This window comes from Manis javanica, chromosome 14 (assembly GCF_040802235.1).
Source record: "Manis javanica isolate MJ-LG chromosome 14, MJ_LKY, whole genome shotgun sequence".
NCBI lineage: Eukaryota > Metazoa > Chordata > Mammalia > Pholidota > Manidae > Manis > Manis javanica.
Window position 1 is genome coordinate 17,506,363 of NC_133169.1, and position 20,311 is coordinate 17,526,673.

General features: G+C 36.3%; 1 protein-coding gene across 1 annotated transcript in view; it reads left to right on the top strand.

The window, feature by feature from the left end:
* The first annotated feature begins 345 nt into the window (after positions 1 to 345).
* The window catches only part of USH2A (usherin), a 721,517-nt gene continuing 701,551 nt past the window's right edge, over positions 346 to 20,311 (top strand). The window contains exons 1-3 of the mRNA XM_073222145.1: positions 346 to 595; positions 1,218 to 1,905; positions 5,369 to 5,534. Of these exons, the coding sequence (XP_073078246.1) occupies positions 1,421 to 1,905; positions 5,369 to 5,534 (651 nt within the window). The 5' untranslated portion in view covers positions 346 to 595; positions 1,218 to 1,420. The remainder of the gene's footprint in view (positions 596 to 1,217; positions 1,906 to 5,368; positions 5,535 to 20,311) is intronic.

Genomic DNA, 20,311 nt, shown 5'->3' on the forward strand with positions numbered 1-20,311 from the left:
GAGAAGCATGTATATTTAGGAGAGGGTATCCCAGGGTGAATGAAGAATGTGGTAACAATTGAAGAGTCAACAGAAACTTCCATCTGTGGACCAAGATTTTAGGGCAACAGTCCAGTAAAGGTTTAGAATCCCATTTTAAACCCCAGAAAAGAAAATGGAAATTACTCATTACCCTACTGTCTAATAGTGGCAGATCATTTTGATTACATGATAAAATGGACCGAGGTGCATAAAAGCAGGGAAGAGGTGGGGCAAAAGGGATTACAGGATAAAGTGTACTGCTGCTTTAAAATTATGCCTGCCTGGCCCCATCCAGGCCCCTCCCACCGCATGAGGCACCTGCTGAAAGCTTGGGGAGCTCAGTTCCAGGCGGGCCACCGCGCAGACTGCTCTGAGTTTCAGGTAACTGAGCGTTTGCTGTGCAGAATACCTTTAGGCGGGCACCCAAGTCTTTCTTGCAGCATTCCTGCTGCTTCGGCCTGTCTGCTAAAAGTAACCGGGGCTACTACAGTGTTGCCAGGCAACGAGGGACAGCGGTCCTGTGAAGAGCCATTTGTCACACTGAGGGGACTGGTTGAAATGCAATAAAGAAATGGTAACTCAGCTTATTTATCAATACAATTACTTACCCAGTATTAGGGGTCCATATTTAACCTACAAATACGTAGTCATATGAAGAAACACTAACAAGCGTTTGCTAAATATTAGGGCATAGGCAGACAGATGGTGTTGGGTTTCTAATCAGCTTTACGGTGAGCTTAAAGTTGCTGCACATGCTGGGATAAGGGGGGGAAAGGCCCAAAGTGCTTTCCCAGCTTTATTTTGGACATCTTCAAGTTAGCTCTGTGCTACAACAACCGTGCATGTGTAAAGAAAATCTATACAATTCTTTACCTTGTTAAATAGGTAGTGCTAATTCCCTGGGGTAGAGTAACACTCTGATATTACTGTGGAGTGAGATACACGAATAAAACCTACTGATATGTGTATGTGAAAAACTGGCTGTCCCGTGGATTTCTAAAGAGCTTGGTTTGCCCAGTAAAATGAAGATATTTACCAACAGAATGAGTATCTCACTTTAGACAGTGCACTTTCAAATGTGTTTTGAGAAGTTTGATAATGATTGTCAGGAGCTCCAAGTCCTCATGCTTAGGATGAACTCATTAAGTTTTAACAATGTAGCAGCTTTTCCCTGACACTCTGTTTTTGATTCCCAGACACCAGCTGCTACTCATGTCTTCGCCATTGCTAAGAACGTCTTTGGTATTACCGCGGTGTGAAAACATGTCTGCAGTTTCCCGAAAATGGAGCATCTCAACGTTACTTAAAGCACCCTGCTTTAAGTGTTGCTGGCGAGCGGCGTTGGCCTTATGATTTATTTAGGAACGCTTTATCAGGAGGAGAATGCTCTTTTGTAAACATGAATTGCCTGGCTTTTTCTCTAGGCTTCCGCCTCTGTTTTCACTTCATTGAAACATTGATCTTCGCCTATTTTGCTTCCGTATGGTTGGCCGACTCACAGGGTCTTTTCCCAAGGCTGGAGAATGTGGGGGCTTTCAAGAATGTTTCTGTCGTGCCAACCCAAGCGACGTGTGGACTCCCAGCCCGAACCACTTTTTGTCACAGCTCTGCGGCTGCTGCAAGGGTTCAGTTTTGCACCCAGCGGCTCTGCATCCAGGATTGCCCATACAGATCTTCACCTCCTGCCTACACTGCACTTTTTTCTGAAGGCCTCAGGAACTGCATCACAGTAGACAAGCGTGATCTGCGTCCCAACTCCCGTAGCAATTCCACAAGTTTAATTTTCGGAAATAGCAAGAATTGCTCTTCTTCTCCTCCCTCTCAGAGGCTGTCGGCATCATTTACTTTAGCTGTGTGGTTGAAACCTGAGCAGGAAGGTGTAATGTAAGTAGGAGAGTGAGTGTAAGCTTTCCTGGGGTCCTAAAAAATCAGTAGTAGCTAAACTTATTGCAACTTGCATTCCAAACTAGAAATAAAGGCTGACGCTTTGGCATTCGTGGGGTTGAAGACCAACTCCTATGTTAGTCTTTTCAAGTTTACATTCCGTATGTTTTTTTCTTAAAATAATTACCTTTTCTCCTTTCCATGAAGTGAGCTCTCAAGAAAAATAAAATGTTATAATAGTTTCATTGCAGGAAGACACGTTTACACCTGTCTCATTTATTTCCTAGCAGTTTAGACACCGTTAGTCTCAGCCTTCAGAGGCTAAACTAGGCTCAACTGTGAGTTTTAAGGCATGGGGACTGGTAATACAAAAAAATTGGTATTTTAAAGTCTTCCTCTAGGTTTGTATAAACAATGTGCCTCTACTAGAGCATAAAATTTTCCTCGGGCAAATAGCCCTCTGTGGGTTTAGGACTACGTTTTATTTGTCCTGTTTCCCCAGGAAGAGAGGTTTGTTTAACTCATGGAGGACGCCTGATAATATGAGTTGAATAATTGTGTAATATCCTATCTCTGAAAAGTTATGCCACTGATCCCAATAGAAATGCCTTCAGTGAGTTTTGATTAGGTTCATTTAACACCATTTTTTTGTTAGTTTATATAATCACCTGTTTTTCTTTCTGTAATAGTTTCTAATGCTGACATCTGACATGTTTTCCCTGAGTGCTTGGAGCCAATCTGGAAATCTGACTAAGGAAGGCAGTTTTGGCTTATTTTTGTCTTCCTGTAGGGCTTTTGGCCCTTCCCCTTGTGACGTTTTCTTTGCATGGAGCATCAGCGCAAACATCTAACTACTTGTAAAACAAAGCAGAAGAGTCTTCTATCTCATAAGCAAATATGACTTACGTGCAGTTGGTGTTTAGCTTTAATTTGCCAAGTGAAAGTTGGCATATTTTCACTTTGTTTTATTTGGAATGAAAATAATCCCAAGCAATTATCTCTATCTCTGTATCTCCCTGAAGAAAAAAAACCCCTGTTTTCTTACTGTTTGAAATGTCAGTAAATGTAATCCACTCAGTTTATGTTACTAATGTCCCAAGAGTCTTAAAAATGGTCTCTTGGCAAATATGGCTGGGGCAAAATATTTTTTCCAAGCTTTCTGCAAGGGATATGTTTCTACCAAATTCTTCTATGGGTATGATTTTGTATAAATAAGACAGCGGGCTATTTAGAGAGGCGGCAGCAGATAGTTTAGTTTAAGGAGTTCATGTATCAAGGGCATTTCCAGTCTCAAAACTGAAAGAACTATGGGAATTGGGGGAATTTCGGGGTGTTTGCACTAGATAAGTAAAACAAACAAGACGTGGATTATCCAATTATTGTTTATCCAGGAGCGGAATAAATCCAGTTCCTAAATATTTTGCTACCTGCCTTCCTCACATTCATTATCTACCAAAGCTGGTATGTTTACAAGCAAACAAAATAGCAAGGAAGATAATCAATAACATATTAAGAAATGCATTTTCCATAAGCTTGGGGAAATAAGCCTGCATTTGGTAAATACATTATCAAGTAATGGTTAAATTCTCACTTGGAGATTTAAACTCAAGAAAAATGAATAGAGGCAAATGCTTCTTAGATTTTTAAGACATAGAGGTAAGGAATAAAGGAAAACTTTCATTCCAGTGACTTAAGAATATCCATCTACCAAAGGGTTAAAAAAAATCACAGTAGAATTTCTATAAAACCATACTTCTACTTTATATAAAACCTTTATGGCAACTAAACCTATTTGCCTAAACCAACAATATGCTTTTCAAAACTTTATCCCCAAATATGGGTACAATATAGGCTAAAATAGTGACTATTAAATATTCTGCAAAAAATAAAGGCAAGTGAAAATAAATAATTTGTGAAAAATACCTTCTAAGGAACACTTTAAAACCTCTTTAGCAGTAAGTCTTGGTTGACCCAATCTTACCTTTGCCTCTCAGATGCTTCCTCAATTTGATCTCTAACATCAGTTTTTGAGGAGCTTCTGCACACCAGGCTATGCTTCTATCCTCAGAAAACTTACGACCTAATGGGAAAACATACATTGGTGTTACTGCCAAGATAGCACTGTGTGTTAGTGAGCACAAAGAAAGGATCTTAACCTTGAGCAACAAATAAAAGATCTTAAATCTTGAGCAGGAAGGGGGTTCTGGGATTGGGTGCAGAGATGCCTGAGCTGAGTAGGAGGCAGCAAGATGAAGAAAGGACCCAGATTTCTCCAGTACCTGGCGAAATCCTCCTCCTAGGGATGCACCACCTTCTTGAGTTCTTGTCTACGAGATGCACGTTGATGAGCATCTTTAGTAGTTAATTGGGAGGATGTCAATGGCTAATGGCAGTGATAGTTCTTAAGTAGCAGATGTTTGGGAATAATCCATTCAGGGGGCTACTAGCAAACCATAATATTCTGTACTGTAAAAAGTTGACTTGCTAGGTTGAAGTGTGATAGAAATGAGGCTTAAACTTATGTCTCTCTGCTTAGTGGGTACAGACCGGCCAGAAATATGCAATGATAATATAATTAATATAAAACAATTTATATTAAACATAAATTAATATAGAAAATGAAAAACATTTAAAAAATGCTACATGTCTATTTAAAAGGATGAGAAAAGAGTGGCTTCTAGGAAAAGGCTAGAAATGACTTTTAAAAAGAATTTTATAACCAGCTTGATATAAAACCTAGAAATTCTCTGAACATTCCTCTATTTTATCAAAATATTATTTGACTGTGTTCTTAGAAGATGGGGTGACTTTTCATCCAAGATCATTAACATCCCTATGCCTCAGTTGGGCTCTGAGGCCATGGAGAGCTGGCGGGTCATCTGACAGATGCTGGCTTTGGCCTCTGGCCTATTGGTGATGAAGTAAGTGAAGACTACCATTGTCCATTCAGCATGGGAATTGAATAGAGCAATTCTGACTTCAGGACTAGCAGTTTAGAGCCTTCTGTGGACACTAAACTCTCTTTATATTAAAAAAAGAAAGAGAGAGAAAAAGAAAGACTTGCGCTGGTGACTCAAGACCCAAGCAGGATGTGGTGTGTTTTGCTGATTCCTGTAAAAGAAATAGCAGCAGAACTAATGAGCCAATAGGCTAAATGTTAGTTTTGCAGATTGATTCAAGCACTTCAGTTATTCAGTTGGTTCAGTCTCATCATGCATCTCTATTAAAGTGTGTGGAGGCTCTGAAGACTATATTGTAAATAACAGTTCTATTTTTTTTTTAAATAAATGGGCTTTCTAATTGGAATAAAGCTTGCTCTGAATATAATGACATTCAGGCGCTATTCACAGTGTCCACCTTTGAGTGGTCTTTGGAGCTGTTTTAACACCGCATTAGTGCACAACGCCTTAGCATGTCTTTGGGTTGGGTGCTAACATTTTCTCTTTTTTGGTTGCTTCCTAAGGTGCCTTATAGAAAAGACAGTGGATGGGCAGATTGTGTTCAAACTCACAATATCTGAGAAAGAGACCATGTTTTATTATCGCACAGTAAATGGTTTGCAGCCTCCAATAAAAGTAATGACACTGGGGAGAATTCTTGTGAAGAAATGGATTCATCTTAGTGTGCAGGTGAGTAAAATAAAAGATATTTAACATTTGGTTAAACATGAGGATCTTTCTTTCCTTTGAATGGCATCCTCCTCTAAGATCTGAAGCAATATCTTTAAAGTTCAAATATTTGTAAAGGAAAAGCAATATTTAAATGACCTACTGATGTACCCCTTGATACACCAGCATTTTCCAGCTCAAAATTGCTGTGAAATCTCCCAGAAGCCTAGGGCAATGCTCTTTAGAGGAAAAATAACCTGGGGAAATTTTATTTGGTTAGTATATTTTGTTAAAAAAATGTGTAAGGGTTCTTTGGTGTCTACTACTAACTTTACTAGTCATGGCAGTATTAAAACCCCTGCCTGGTTTTTATAGCTGTCTTTTGCAGGTAGCATATGATGATGTGAATAAAATTTGGCTGTTGCGTGAAAATGCTGACCTTAGAACTAATGAACTTTATATTCCAGGCTCCCCAAAAGTGTTATATTATTACTTTAGTTGTCAACCACCGTTTGTATTAACCTTGGAAGCTGCTGAGGCTGAGCTAACTGTGAGGTGTCTGGATTTTACAGTTCCCAGGAGTAGAGGCAGTTTATCCTTTTATTTCTTCAGGGCACATGAATGGCCCAGTGCAGCCAAAAGCACCCTGGCCTTTCATACCAGAGGTACTGTCCCCAGGATATGCTTTCATAGGAGGGTCCAAAGGAACCCCATTTATACTAGATGGCATTTGCACCCTCATTCATTTTATGAAAATAATCTTTGATATCTCACTTTTTTTCTCCAACCTGGAACAGATAGTAAGTAGATTTCCTTAGAGGGTCTTGAGAATTGGTAGTTGGATTTTAAAGTCTATGCCATATTGATATCATTCTGGAGGATTTAATATACTTTGTACATATCTTGGTTTTGCCTGATGCTAACTGTGAAATTCTGCCATGTATTTGCATATTAGCACATTAAAAACCTTAGCAAGAAAATTTAAAATATAAGCAGAGAGGTAACAGTGATTGATTTCCATAGGATGGTACTGACAAAGGAATATCCAATCAGCATGTTAGGCCTTGTCGGCTCAGCTTTTAGTTAGGCTATGAGTTTAGCAAACAGTTGAGAGGGAGCAACATTTCTACATCATTGTTGGAAGGACCTATAGAAGGGTGGGTCATGTCTGATATGAGGCTCTGTCTAGAACACATGCTGGCTTCAATTTGTCAGTTCTTGGTCTACATAAAAGCAGTGGCAGGTAAGGGAAGGATTTGTTCTATATCTTGAAGTTGTGCATTTCACCACTGGCCAGTGCAACAGAATTGGTTATAATGTTAAAAATGTGGAAATAGAAACTGCTGAAGAAAGGGAATACAGAGTTTCAAATAGGTATGTTTGTTGCGTATCTTCCTATCAACAGCGGTTTAAACTGTTCTTCCTACCTGCTTTTAATTTGCCTTATCAGTGCAACTGTGCCATGTTTTGTCAGGCAGTAGTACATTAAATGCTTTGCAAAGAAAGTTGAAAATCCAAATGTGAACAGGTAACCATGACTGAATTACTCTCCTGGGAGTAAAAAGGCTCTTAGTGTGCCTATTGAAATCAGCATTATCATTTCAGTACATGTCAAATACGAAACATTTCCTAGTTTAGGCAAAATATCTTTATGAATCTTTAAATCTTACCCTTATTTCAAGGAAAGGTTAAAGTACTTATGATTTAGGGAGACTGCTTTACTTCATAACTGTTTGACTATCAGGGGAAAACTTGTCCTTTCCAATTTGTGCAATCCTTTTATTTATTTATTTTCACATAAGTATTTTCCCCCATGCTACATTTTACATTAAAACTGCAGAACTAAACATTTTATAAACATTAAACAAACCATGCAAGTCGGCCATTTTTATTCATCTGGCATTTATTGATAGATTTCAGGGTACCCAGAATTATGAGATTCTGGATTCATCCAAATGAAAACTAAAGAGTAATTATTTACTTTACATTAGAGATCTGCATAGGGTTCTTTTAAATTGGACACCAGTCTGAATGCATATAAGATAGTCTATATGTATTATAATTGTGAAATTTATTATAACTCATATTACAAATATTTAATAAGGAATGTGCTCCTTCCTTAAAAGTTGCTTTATAAAGTAGTGGCAAGAATAAGAGATTAGAATAGGGAAATCAGATTCTGGTAATGCTACTCTGTAGTGTTAACAAATTGATTTGTCTCAGTTACCTTACTTATGTAGTAGGAGGATTGGACCTGAAGAACAAAATGAGGCTTCCTTGAATTCTACCTTAAAAAAGTTTAAGTGGAGTGTGGATTAATATATACACTCTATATTAATGTATGGAAAGCTGTTGAATTGCATATAGGGTTGTCTAGACAGTAGGAGACAGAGATAGCTGCATCAGCTGACAGTCAGACTTATGATTTTTTCTATCCTTCCATGGTTTCTGGTATTTACACAGAAACAGGTTTTTTTTTTGGTAGATTTTATGGCCAAGATATGGACAAGTGCAGTTTGTAATTCTTTCACCGTATAACTGGAAAGAATATATTTTAATATAAAATGTAACATATTCACTGTTGCATTATTATGTAGTGCATCCATATTCTATTTGATTTTGGGATCAGGGACTTCCCTTATGCTGGGTATAGGATTGAACATATATAACTGATAATCTGGGTTAGCCAAGTTTCAAATCGCAAGTTTGTAATTAGCATGTATGTATATTTTTACTTATCCTCCAATAGAGTCACAAATCCATGAATTTATATGGAATGTGTGTGTGTGTGTGTGTGTGTGCATGCATAAAAATAAAACACACCTTTACTCATTGAATTGGCTCTGAAGCCAGACTTTAAAGTTCTAGTGACATAAAATTAATCAACAGATTTGACCTTATACCTTACCTCAGACAGGTCACTTAGTGTCAGCTTTCCATCAGTAAAATCAGAACTGTAATTTCCCAAATTCAGAAAAAAGAAATGAGTTTTAAGTAATGAAATCCCTGGGCAAAAAATATGCTGGAAGAGGCAGGCATAATGAACATTAGAGGTCTAGTTTCTTAAACAAAAAATGCCTCATGTTATAGTAATGGATCTAACAGCTTTTATTCAAGAACTAGCATTTTGAAGCCTCAACCTGTTGGAAAATGATTAGTTTTAAATTAATATTCATTCAGGGACTTGAATCTGACATGATTGCCAATTTAAATTTCACTTTGGGGTTTAATATATTGGCTATTTCAAATTATATCAAGCTGAAATTCGTTATGTCATATTTTTTGTACTAAAAGTGGAAAAAATCAATTCAGACTTTTTATTATCAAATGGGGAACACTGATAATATTAGCAGATTTTTAAGGCTTAGTTTTCATATTGAATCAGCACATGCTATAGTTACTGTAAGAGTTCTCTTCTGATTTTCTTTTAGAAAAACTTTTGAAATACGTAAAAAGATTTTTGCTTCAGCAGTTTGTTATGGATTGGTAGGCAAAATTACTGGGAAGTATATTCACATTTAGTTGCCTATCATTTAAAAATAAAACCTCAGTGAGAGGTTTCTATGAAAATACTGTTTTTCTTTAAGCAGTACCACACATTTTGTGGACAAATAACATCCAAGAATCATTAGTATAGTGACCATTTGGTAATTATGCCACAGTGCAGTAAAACAATTACTATAGTTTAAAATTGTGAAATACTGCAACCATAGAAGCAAGAAATGGTTTGCAATGAGATTATACACATTTTTCTATGCTGTTTTGAAGGGACCTAGATACACTGACAATTTGAGTCACAGATGGGTCTAGCTACAATAATGCGAAAAAGAGTAGTTCTAACCTGACACAATGAAGGAAAAATGCATGGTAAATAATGTTTTAGGAATCGATAGATAAAGAATAGGAGTTTCATAATCATAGTTTGTTCATGAAATATGTTGTTTTGATTTATGTATTCAATCTGAAAAAGGAAAACTATTGATAGTCCAGGAGAAAAAGAAAATGCAATTTAACCAACGTTTGTTAGAAGAGATAAACCAAGTCTTCTCAATTAATCTCTGGAGTGTATGCCCATGTGCACACTTTATAAAGGTATTTCCATGTGTCTATTGATTGAGGGAATGTAAGACTTCTATGCAGCCTTATGACAGCTTCCTGTTTCAATTCAGTAAGCTTATCTTGGAGTTCTCATGAGAATACCACCTTAACCCTCACCTCAAGAGAAACTCAATCCATGTCTTGCCTTTAATAATTTTCATTGCTTTTAAATGATTACTATGTATATATTGTGCATGCATATGTTAAATACTGTTTGTGCAAAGACTTCTGTTTGAATCCAGCCAGCTGAAATCGCCCAAATTATTTGAATCATTTTAGTTATTCAGAACTAAGTAAAGATCAAAAGAACTTGATGAAGCTTTTCAGAATAATTGGTTAAAATAGAAGATAGTAATAATTGCCATGATAGAGCGCTCATTGTGTATACTGTACGAAGTGTTGTGCTTGCTTAAATTTCAGATGACATTTGACTTATATTATCTTCATTATAGTGATAAAAAAAATGAGCCTTAGGTTAAATTATCTGCCTGCATCTACAGTCTCAAGTTTCTCTGACCGTTAGCTAAAACAACAGTAAATTGTCACGAAGCCAGGTCATTGTGAAGATATAAGGAGTAATTAATTTCAAAGTTTTCTGAATCTTCCCATCCAAAATAGCAAAAACTTTTGTAGAGTAAATATAAATTAACTTTTATACATGTTTGGACATATCTGTGATGTTTCATATATTTACCTGATTTGTATAAGTAATTAAAATCAATGTTTTGTAGCTTTATTCCTTATTAATACAAGTGATTTAAATGTACAACAGAATGAAATTTTATATAAAAAGTTCTGCTTCCTATCTCTATGGCTTATGGCAATCAGAAAGACTACAGGGGATTAAAGAAAGAACGTCTCACTTTACTCCATTCTTGTCACCTGGTCCATGCCAAGCAGATCCAAGCCTTCTTAGGATACAATAGAAAAAAGGTGGGGAGAGGGATTCTTTCCACTTGATTATGGAGAGAGGTCAAACCATCCAAGAAAAAATGAATTATTCGTTGTGTGTTTCTGCATGTGACTTTAAAATGCAATACTTGGTCAGAAGTCAAGGCTTTAACTCTTGACCATTTACTTAAAATTGTGTAGCCCTAGGAAAATTATGTAATTCCTCAAAATGTTAGATTCTTGTTACAAAGATTAACCCAGATTAGTTAGTTTATGTCATAAGTGTGACATGTAAAGAACATAATGTCTGTTAAAGCACTTTATAATCACTGTGATGGAGCTTAAAGTCTATTAGGAGGAAAAGACAAATAATCACACCAGTGAGAACAAAATTATAACTGTGGTATGTTCTATGGGATTGTGTCGAAGGCCAATTTGATCAAACACTGAAGTCAGGGAAGTCTCACTTGAAGAAATTATATTACATATGTGTATTCATTTTGTATGTCTGCCCTAAAAAAATCACAAACTTGGTAGAGCTTAAAACAACAGAAATTTATTCTCAAATAGTTCTGGAAGCCAGAAGTTCAAAACAAAGGTGTCCTCAAGGCACTGCTCTTTTTGAAACCTGTAGGGGAGTATCCTGTGCTTTCTCTAGGGGCTGGTATTTCTAATCTCTGCCTCCAGTATCACATGGCCATCTTCTCCCCTCGTGTCAGTGTCTTCTTTTCTCATAAAGACACAGTTCTGCTGATTAGGACCCACCCTAGTTCAGTATGACTTCATCTTAATTACATCTGTGAAGACTTTATTTCCAAATAGGGTCACATTCACAGGCACTGGGGATTAGGACTTCTATCTTCTTGGGGGCACAATTTAAATGGTAACAATGTGTATGCAATAGAATGCATAGGATTCAACTGGCAGAGAGTAGAGAAGAACATTCTATGCATGCAGAGCAAATAGTGCAAATGCTGTTTTGTTAAGGAGTATGTGAAACTGAAAGGTGAGTGTGGATAGAGTGCAGTAGACAATGTGGAACAGAGTGTGAAAGGAAGCCAGAGCAGTTCAAAGGGGCTATGCTTTCAAAACTGTTGGCCATACTACAGTTTTTCAATGGGACTTTACTCCAGTGTTTTATATCGGGAATTGGAGACAGGAGAGGTAGGGGACGGGAGAAAATGTATGTCCTGAGCAGGATCTAGTCACAAAGACCACTTTGGTTGCATGAGGGAAAGAGTAAAGGACTGTTAGGCTACTTTCAAGGCCCAAGTGAGATATCAGTACACCTTGAACAATAATGGAACGAGGAGATATGCAGAGAAGTGGTCAGTTTGAGATGTTTTGGAATTAAAAGCAAAGGACTTGAGTGAAATAAATCAGAGGAAGAGGAATCTCATGTGGTTTCTCTTATATGTGGAATCTGAAAAATAAAAAACAAAGCAGAAATGCACTGGTTACCATGGGAGGTGGAGGGAAGGGTGAAATTGGTGAGGTACAATCTTTAAATTGTGCAACAGTGTAGTCATGGGGATGGAGGAATAGCGTAGGGAATCTAACTTTATGGTAACTGCACCTGTCATGTGAGCATTTAGTAATGTGTGTAGTTGATAAATCACAAAGTTGTTCCTCTGAAACCAATGTAATATTGTACATAAACTATATTGTAATGAAAAGGAAAGTTCAAGTTTGTATTGGGAAAAATATATATATGAATCAGAAATAAATTGTGAACATGTATATGGGTCACGAATAAATGTTAACATAAAACGAAACAAAGGACTTGATGGAAGAAGTGTGGAGGTTAAAGGACAAGGAATTGTGGATCCATCCAGACTTTTGGCTTGGATAATTGCAAGGATAATAGTTTTATTTTCCTAAATTGAAACGCTGAAAGAGAAACAGATTTTTTTATACCCAGTACACTTGAGCAAGACTTCAGCTGAGGGCAATAATTCTCCACTATAGAAACCATTAGCATCATTGGGAAACTTAAACAAAAATATTGTGATGCCCACAGCCCATTATGTCTTCACTGGTCCAGGGTGGAACCCCAAGCATTATTTCTTCCTTTCTTCCTTGATGGATTAAAAGGTGTGCAAAAAATAAAATCAGAATTCAAGACAGGAAATGATCATCTCCAGTTCAAGTCTGTAGGGAAAGATGCATAGAGAGAAAGGTAGCATGTGAGTTACTCTTGAAGGATAGGTAAGTTTTTAATAGGTGAAGAAATTCTATGTACCAGCAGCAGTGGAACAGTGCCTGGGAGATGCAGATAGCAAAAGATGTTAGTAAGAGTGGGGAGCCTGAGTTTCTTAGAAAGAAATGTATTATGTGTTAACTGAAAAGGGCTGAAAAAGTAGCTTAGAGGTTTATGTAGAGCTGTGAAGTTTTTCTGTTGTTTTCTTCCCCCCGCTCTCCTGGCAGACAACCCATGTTTTTTTCACCTGCTTTTAGTCCAGTTTATTTGGTTACTGTTATAAGCCTTTTCTCTATATACAGTGTATATATACACATTAAAAAATTTATTTGAATGAGGTGTGCAAAGAGATCATCACACATCACATTACTGTGTTTACCTTTCACAATCTGTTATCAGTCTAATATTTCACAGTAAAAACTTAAGTTCAGTAAGATCTTTCCTATGAAAACACCTTCAATCGAGATCTAAAGCAAGCCATGATCAAACGAACATATAAATTTAGAAGCGATTTGAATAATTCAGCAGTATTTCCTGCTAGAAAATGGCTGAATCTCAGCCAATAGCTATAAAATGTACAAAATATACCAAAGGAAAATATATACAAATATTATAGTGCACATTTTATTATACATATTTATTGTACATACACTACTAAATGTTATATATACACACTATTAAAATTGAAAATTGCTATAAAAAAGAGTATTTTCCAACATCTACTTGTTTTAACAGTCTCTGGTCTTGAAAATGGCACTATGGTAATGCTGTCAAATTGGTAATGATTAAAATTTGATTATAGTGCCTTTTAAAAACCTGTATTATCCAATGGAATTGTCATTTATGTCATATCACTTTCATCTAAAAGCCAAATATAATAAGATAATTTTTGCTTTCTTGAGGATAGGCATTTTTGTGCCCACAGGGCTAACTGATGCCTTCAGTTATACATGACCAATTCCTTCTAAAGTCAGAAAGAAGAGTGTGCATATAACCCAGGGCAAAAATTAGCCTGTGGTATGTATCACTTGGTAGTGGAATGGAGAATATGACTTTATTTAAACATGAACTTGAGTGGTTTTATTTTTCCATGCTGTTTCCCTTGGTATTTGTCTCTCTAAAATTCAACAAACAAGTTCTGGATGCATAATAAGGGCATATGTTCAAAACACTAGTTTCAACATTTTTTTATTAAGGTTCATTGGTATACACTCTTATGAAAGTTTCACAAGAAAAACAATGTGGTTACTACATTGACCCATATTATAAAGTACCCCCCCCATACCTCAAAGGGAGTCACTGTCCATCAGTGTAATACAATGTCACAGAGTCACTACTTGTCTTCTCTGTGCTACACTGTCTTCCTCGTGACCTCCCCCACATCATGTGTTCTAATCATAAAACCCCTAAATCCCCTTCTCCGTCCCCCATCCCTTCTCTTTGGTAACCTCTAGTCCCTTCTTGGAGTCTGTGAGTCTGCTGCTGTTTTGTTCCTTCAGTTTTGCTTCATTGTTACACTCTACAAATGAGGGAAATCATTTGGTACTTGTCTTTCTCTGCCTGACTTATTTCACTGAGCATAGTACCCTCTAGCTCCATCCATGTTGTTGCAAATGGTATGATTTGTTTCTTCCTTATGGCTGAATAGTATTCCATTGTATATATGTAGCACATCTTTTTTATCCATTCATCTACTGATGGACACTTAGGTGGCTTCCATATCTTGGCTATTGTAAATAGTGGTGCAATAAACATAGGGGTGCATTTGTCTTTTTGAATCTGAGAACTTGTTTTCTTTGGGTAAATGCCTAAGAGTGGAATTGCTAGGTCAAATGATATTTCTATCTTCAGTTTCTTGAGGAACCTCCATTAGTTTCAACATTTTTAAGCCAAAGAAACAATAGTCTAAAAAAAATGTTAGGAGAACTTTTCCAAGAATGGGAAGACTTTAATAGGTTTGCTAATCTTCCAGTTATCTAACTACTATTGTGAAAAAATGATATTTGCAAATATATAGCTATAACACATGTATGTATATGTAAGTGTTTGTCAGAATATGCAATTTCATTCTTTCTAAATATTACATGAAATAATTCCTGAAAAAATTGAATTGCATATTCCAAAAGTAGCAAAAAATTGGATAATTTTTGTTTATACTTAGTTTCCATGGTTCTTAACCTGGGGTGGGAGGGAAGAAAAAAAATGGTGCGGGAAGGAATAGTCCTTTGAATTGGGGAAAAGGAGGTGGGGGAAGATAGAGCCCAGGGGCCTGGGGAGGACACTCAGCTCATGCCTGTTTCACTGTGGTGGGGCTGACCAAGAAAGTTTGAGTTGTGAATATATAGTACATAATTTTAAGTTGTTTGTTTTCTGGTATGCCAATCCATTGTGTAATTCTAATTAATTTGGCCAAAATCTACTGCATTGTAGCCATTTGGGAGATATTGGTACTTTAGGAAATTTATAGAAAGGAATTGGGTTTAATGTTCGGGTTGAAGAGGTAGAGAGAAAAAAAACAAAAGGGTGAGCTGCAAATGAAATAAATTCTGTGGGAATACACATGGCGACAAATGGTGACCATTATAATCCCTTAAAATACCTTCAATAGCCTCAGGCAGAGCATCTTAAAATACATGGGAAGAGGCTTTTGTAAATAGTAAAGAGAAATGTGACCCCAGAAATTTTGAAAACTGGGAAGCACTAAGCTTGGAGAGGTGCGGTTCCAACAGTGTTTGTTTAATTTTTTTTAAAGGTAATCATAGATTCAATAGGCACTTGTGAGAAATGATACTGAGAGAGCCAATGTAGCCTTTAGCCATTTCCCCCAGAGGTGGTGTCTTGCAAAACTGCAGTGTATACCACAACCATGATATTGACATTGATGGAACCCACCCATTTTATTTAAATTCCCCATTTTTCTTTTAGTACTGTGTGTGTGTGTGTGTGTGTGTGTGTGTGTGTGTGTGTGTGTGTGTGTGTACTTCTGTATGTTTATCACATGTAGTTTTGGGTGTCTGATATAGTCAAGATACAGAGCAATCCCATCACTATGGCTATGCTTTTATAACCACACCCACCTTGTTTCTATTGCAGCCCCAGGTCCCTAACTTCTGGCAACCACTAATCTGTTCTCCATTTCTAAAATTTTATCTTTAAAAAATGTTGTCTATATACATGGAATTGCACAATATGTTACCTTTTGAAACTGACTTTTTTTACTCAACATAATTCTGTGGAGAGTCATCTAAGCTGCTGAATATATCAGTAGTACATTTTCAATGGTGAGTAGTAGTTGGTGGTATGGATATACCATAATTTGGTTAACCAAAAGATACCTGGGTATTCCAATTTTTGGCTGTTAGAAATTAAGCTAATATCAACATTTATGTATGGGTTTTGTTGACATGAGCTTTTATTTCTCTGGGGTAAATGCCCAAGAGTACAATTGTTGGGTTGTACGGTGGTTACATGTTTAGTGTTTTAAGAAACTGACAAACTGTTTTCCAGAGTGACTATACCATTTTAAATTCTGACCATCAATGTATAAATGATTGACTTTCTCTATATCCTTATAAATATTAATATTGTCACTACTTTTATTTAACTGTTCTTAAAGGTATGTAGTGATATTTCATTGTGGTTTTAATTTGCATTTCCCTAGTAACTAATGATGTTAAGCATCATTTCATGTGCTTATTTGCTATCTGTATATCTTTATGATATGACTCCTCCTGTCTTTTGCCCATTTTCTAATTGGATTGCTTGTTTGTAGCTTCTTTTTAAAATCTTTTAAATAGGGTCTTTCACAGAACAAAAGTCTTATTTTTAATGAAGTTCTTTCACCATTAATTAGTATGTTAGCTGCTGATTTTTTATAGATGCTCTTTATCAAGTTGAGGAAATTTCCCTCCATTCTTGATTTACTGAGAGTTTTCTGGCATAAATTATGTCAAATTGGTGTTAAATTCTTTCTTAAATGTTTGTTAAAATTTTCCAGGTATCTAGTGAAGCTTTTGGGACTTGGAAATCTCATTTTTTTGCTTCTAAATTAGATTAGAGTCTTTAATAATTATAGTCATAACTGGATTGTCCATTTCATCTTGGATGGCTTTAGGTAGTTTGTGGTTTTTAGGTAATTGTGCCATTTTTTTCTGTTGTTGAATTTGTGACTGTGATATTGTTCATATTATCCTTTATTATTTCTTATTATCAGTTTACTGACTATAGTATCTAAAGTGGTATCTCCTGCTTCATTACTGATATTAGTGATTTGTGTCTTCTCTCTTATATTTGTTAGTCTTGCTAGGTGTTTATCAGTTTTACTGACATTTTTGAGGACCCAAAATGTTTTCTTTCTTGATTTTCCCCCATTTCCCTATTTTCAGTTTCATTTATTTGTGCTTTTATATTTATTACTTCCTATTTATTATGGCTTGCTTTGAACTTATTTTGTTCTTTTTCTAATTTATTGAGGTAGAAACTTAATATCTCAAAACATTTCCTCTCTTCTCATGTAAGCATTAGCTTTAGTTTAGTGCAGTAATATAATGTGTATTTAATTTAGTATTTAATGTAGTGCTAGAAATTTCCCTCTTCACACTATTTTGGATGCCTCCCACATATTTGAATATGTTACATTTTAATTTCACTCAGTTCTATGTATTTTTTATTTCCTTTGGGACTTCTTTGTCTTACAGATTAATTAGAAGTGTGTAATTTATAATTTTAAAATGATATTCTGCTACTGATTTCAAATTTGAATCCACTGTGGTCAGAGTATGCTCTGTATGACTTTGGTGTTCTGAAGTTTGTGGAGGCTTTTTATTAATGACCCAAGATGTAGCCTATCTTGGTATATGTTCCATGGGCATTTGAAATTAATGTGTATTTCTGCTGTTTTTGTGTAGCATGTTGTATATGTATATTTTGCATGTTTTATGTTTACATATATAGCATGTTTTTTATGTGTATATGAATATATACATATAAATATATATAATTCTGTATATATATTTATGTGCAGCATATATATAGCTCTATATATCTTGCATATATATCAATTATCTTTCTATCTATTCATCTAATTTTAATCCTGTCTTCCAATTTCTGTCTTTTATGTGATATATTTAGACCATTTTCATCCAAGCTTCTTCTTAGGCTTATATCTGTAATTTTATTTCTGTTTCTTCCTTCTGTTTTTGGAGTTTCTCTTTCTCTTTTCTTACCTTGCTATATAGTTACTTTGAACACATTTTAGAATTCTGTCTTTGTTTACTTACAGCACTTTTGTGAATGTATTTTTATAGTGCTTTTAGGGTCTCTAGCTATTGCAGTATATCTAATCAATCACCACAGCCTACTGACATTGACATTGAGTTGCTTCATGGAAGTGTCAAAGGCCTTCTTCCATTTAGGTATTAGTATTTAATGTAGTGCTATAAATTTCCCTCTTCGCACTATTTTGGCTGTCTCCCACATATTTTGCCCCCTTTTTAAGTATAATTGTCTTGGGTCTTTCCTTTCCATACACTGAGCACCACAGCAATGGTGTTCTAATTTTTTGCTTCAACTATCAAATATTATTTAATAAACTCATCATAAGGGTTGCTTACATATCTCACCTTAATATTTCTCATTCTGATGTTTTTATTTTCTTTCTAAAGATTGAAACCTTCTGTTAACATTTTATTTCTGTGTAAAGAACTTCCTTTGATCATTCTTTAAGGATAGATTTGATGAAAACAAATCCTTAGTTTTCATTCATCTGAGAATGTCTTGATTGTCCCTTCATTCTTAAAGGATATTTTTAATGGACATAAAATTTGTGATTGAAAGTTAATTTATTTCTTTAACTGAAACGTGTGCCTTCTGGCCTCCATTGTGTCAGATGAGAAATCTGGTTATTGGAATCAATATTCTCTTGGAAGTTTTTCATCATTGTCCTCTGGCTAATTTAAAGGTTTTCTCTCTCACTCTCTCTCTCTCTCTCTCTCTCTCTCTCTCTCTCTCTCTCTCTCTCTCTCTTTTCACAGAAATTTAATATTGAATGGCTTGGCATTAATTTCTTTTCTTCCTAACATCTGGACTTTGCTCAGCATCTTGAATCTGTACATTTAATGTCTTTGCCATATTTGTAATATTTTCAGGCATTATTTTTAAAAGACATTTTTGGCGTCCCTCTCTCTCAGAATCTGATTTTACAAATACTAGCTCTTTTGTTACTTTCCCATAGATCTTTAAGGCTGTTTTATTTCTTTTAATCTTTTATCTCTATGTTTAGGCAAATTCTATTAATCTGCCTTCAAGTTCATGGATACTATTTTGTTGTCTTCATTTTACTCTTCAGCCCATTATAGCAAATTTTTATTATTTCAGTGGTTGTTTTTCTAATCCCTTTGTTTCCATTTAGGTTAAAAAAAATCTATTTTTTTGCTGGGATTTTTTTTCTTTTTCATTTGTTTCAAGAGAATTCACAATTGTTTGTATAAGTAGTTGTATTATATCTGCTTTAAAATCCTTGTCAGATAATTCTAGCATCTAATCCATCTCAGAGTTGTTATATGTAGATTTTCTTTTCTTACTCAAGTCATGGTTTTTCTAGTCTTAGAATGATGATGTGATTATCATGTTATCTTGGACATTCTGGTTTTTATGTTATGAGACTTTGGATCCAATTTAATCTTCTTTTTATTAGCAGACTGTCCCCATGTTGAGGTAGCATAATGGCCAGGTGTGTGTGTGTGTGTGCAGCTTCCCATTTGTCCCTGCAACACCATCCGAGCAAAAGTGCAGCACCGATCATACTGCCTTGCTGCAGGTGTGCGGGGCAGAAGTTTCACCTCCTCTTCATACCTTCCCAGTGAATGTGGGCCACCTGCTGGCACCACCTGCCTCCAAATGGTCACGGGTTCTTAACTTGCCATTGAGTCCGGCTGCCACCAGAGAAGGCAAAGCACATTATTAACTCATAGCACTTTGCTGTTGTGGGTGGTTGTGGAAACTTAGCTTCCTGCCCGTCCCTAGCGACACCAAGGGATGGGAGAGGGGACTGTCTAGTAACATCTCTTCTGTCATGTTAGTCTGCCTCATTGAGGCCAGGTGTGAATAGAGGTTCAGCTTCCCACTTGGGCTAAGTTCACAAGGAAGTGAGGTAGGCAGTGGAGTGCTGATAAACTCTATCTCATGACACACCCTTTACTCTTACTAAGAACAATGAGGATGGGGCTCAGCTCCCCTCTAGGCCCTGCTCACTTAATGGAGGTGCGGTGGGAACCAGACTACAGACTAGCCCTGATGCATAACATTTCATGCAGTCTCATTGCTGTGAGGTGGGGATGGATGTTCCACTGCCAACTGGATGCCTCTGACACCGAGTCTAGCCCTGAATCCTACACTTCCTTGTTCAGTCTTGTTCATGCTGGGTGAGTGTGTAGGCTCAGCTCCTGACAGGTCCCAGTGAGAATGGGTGAAAAGCAGAGTGCTTACTAGCCCTGCCTTGTACCTCCTCATTATGTCTTACTATCGCCAGGTAGGGGGAGAGGTTCAGCATCTCCGTGGGGGGTTGAGATGATATTAACCTGATGAAGAATTGGAGTACATCCTACCTCAG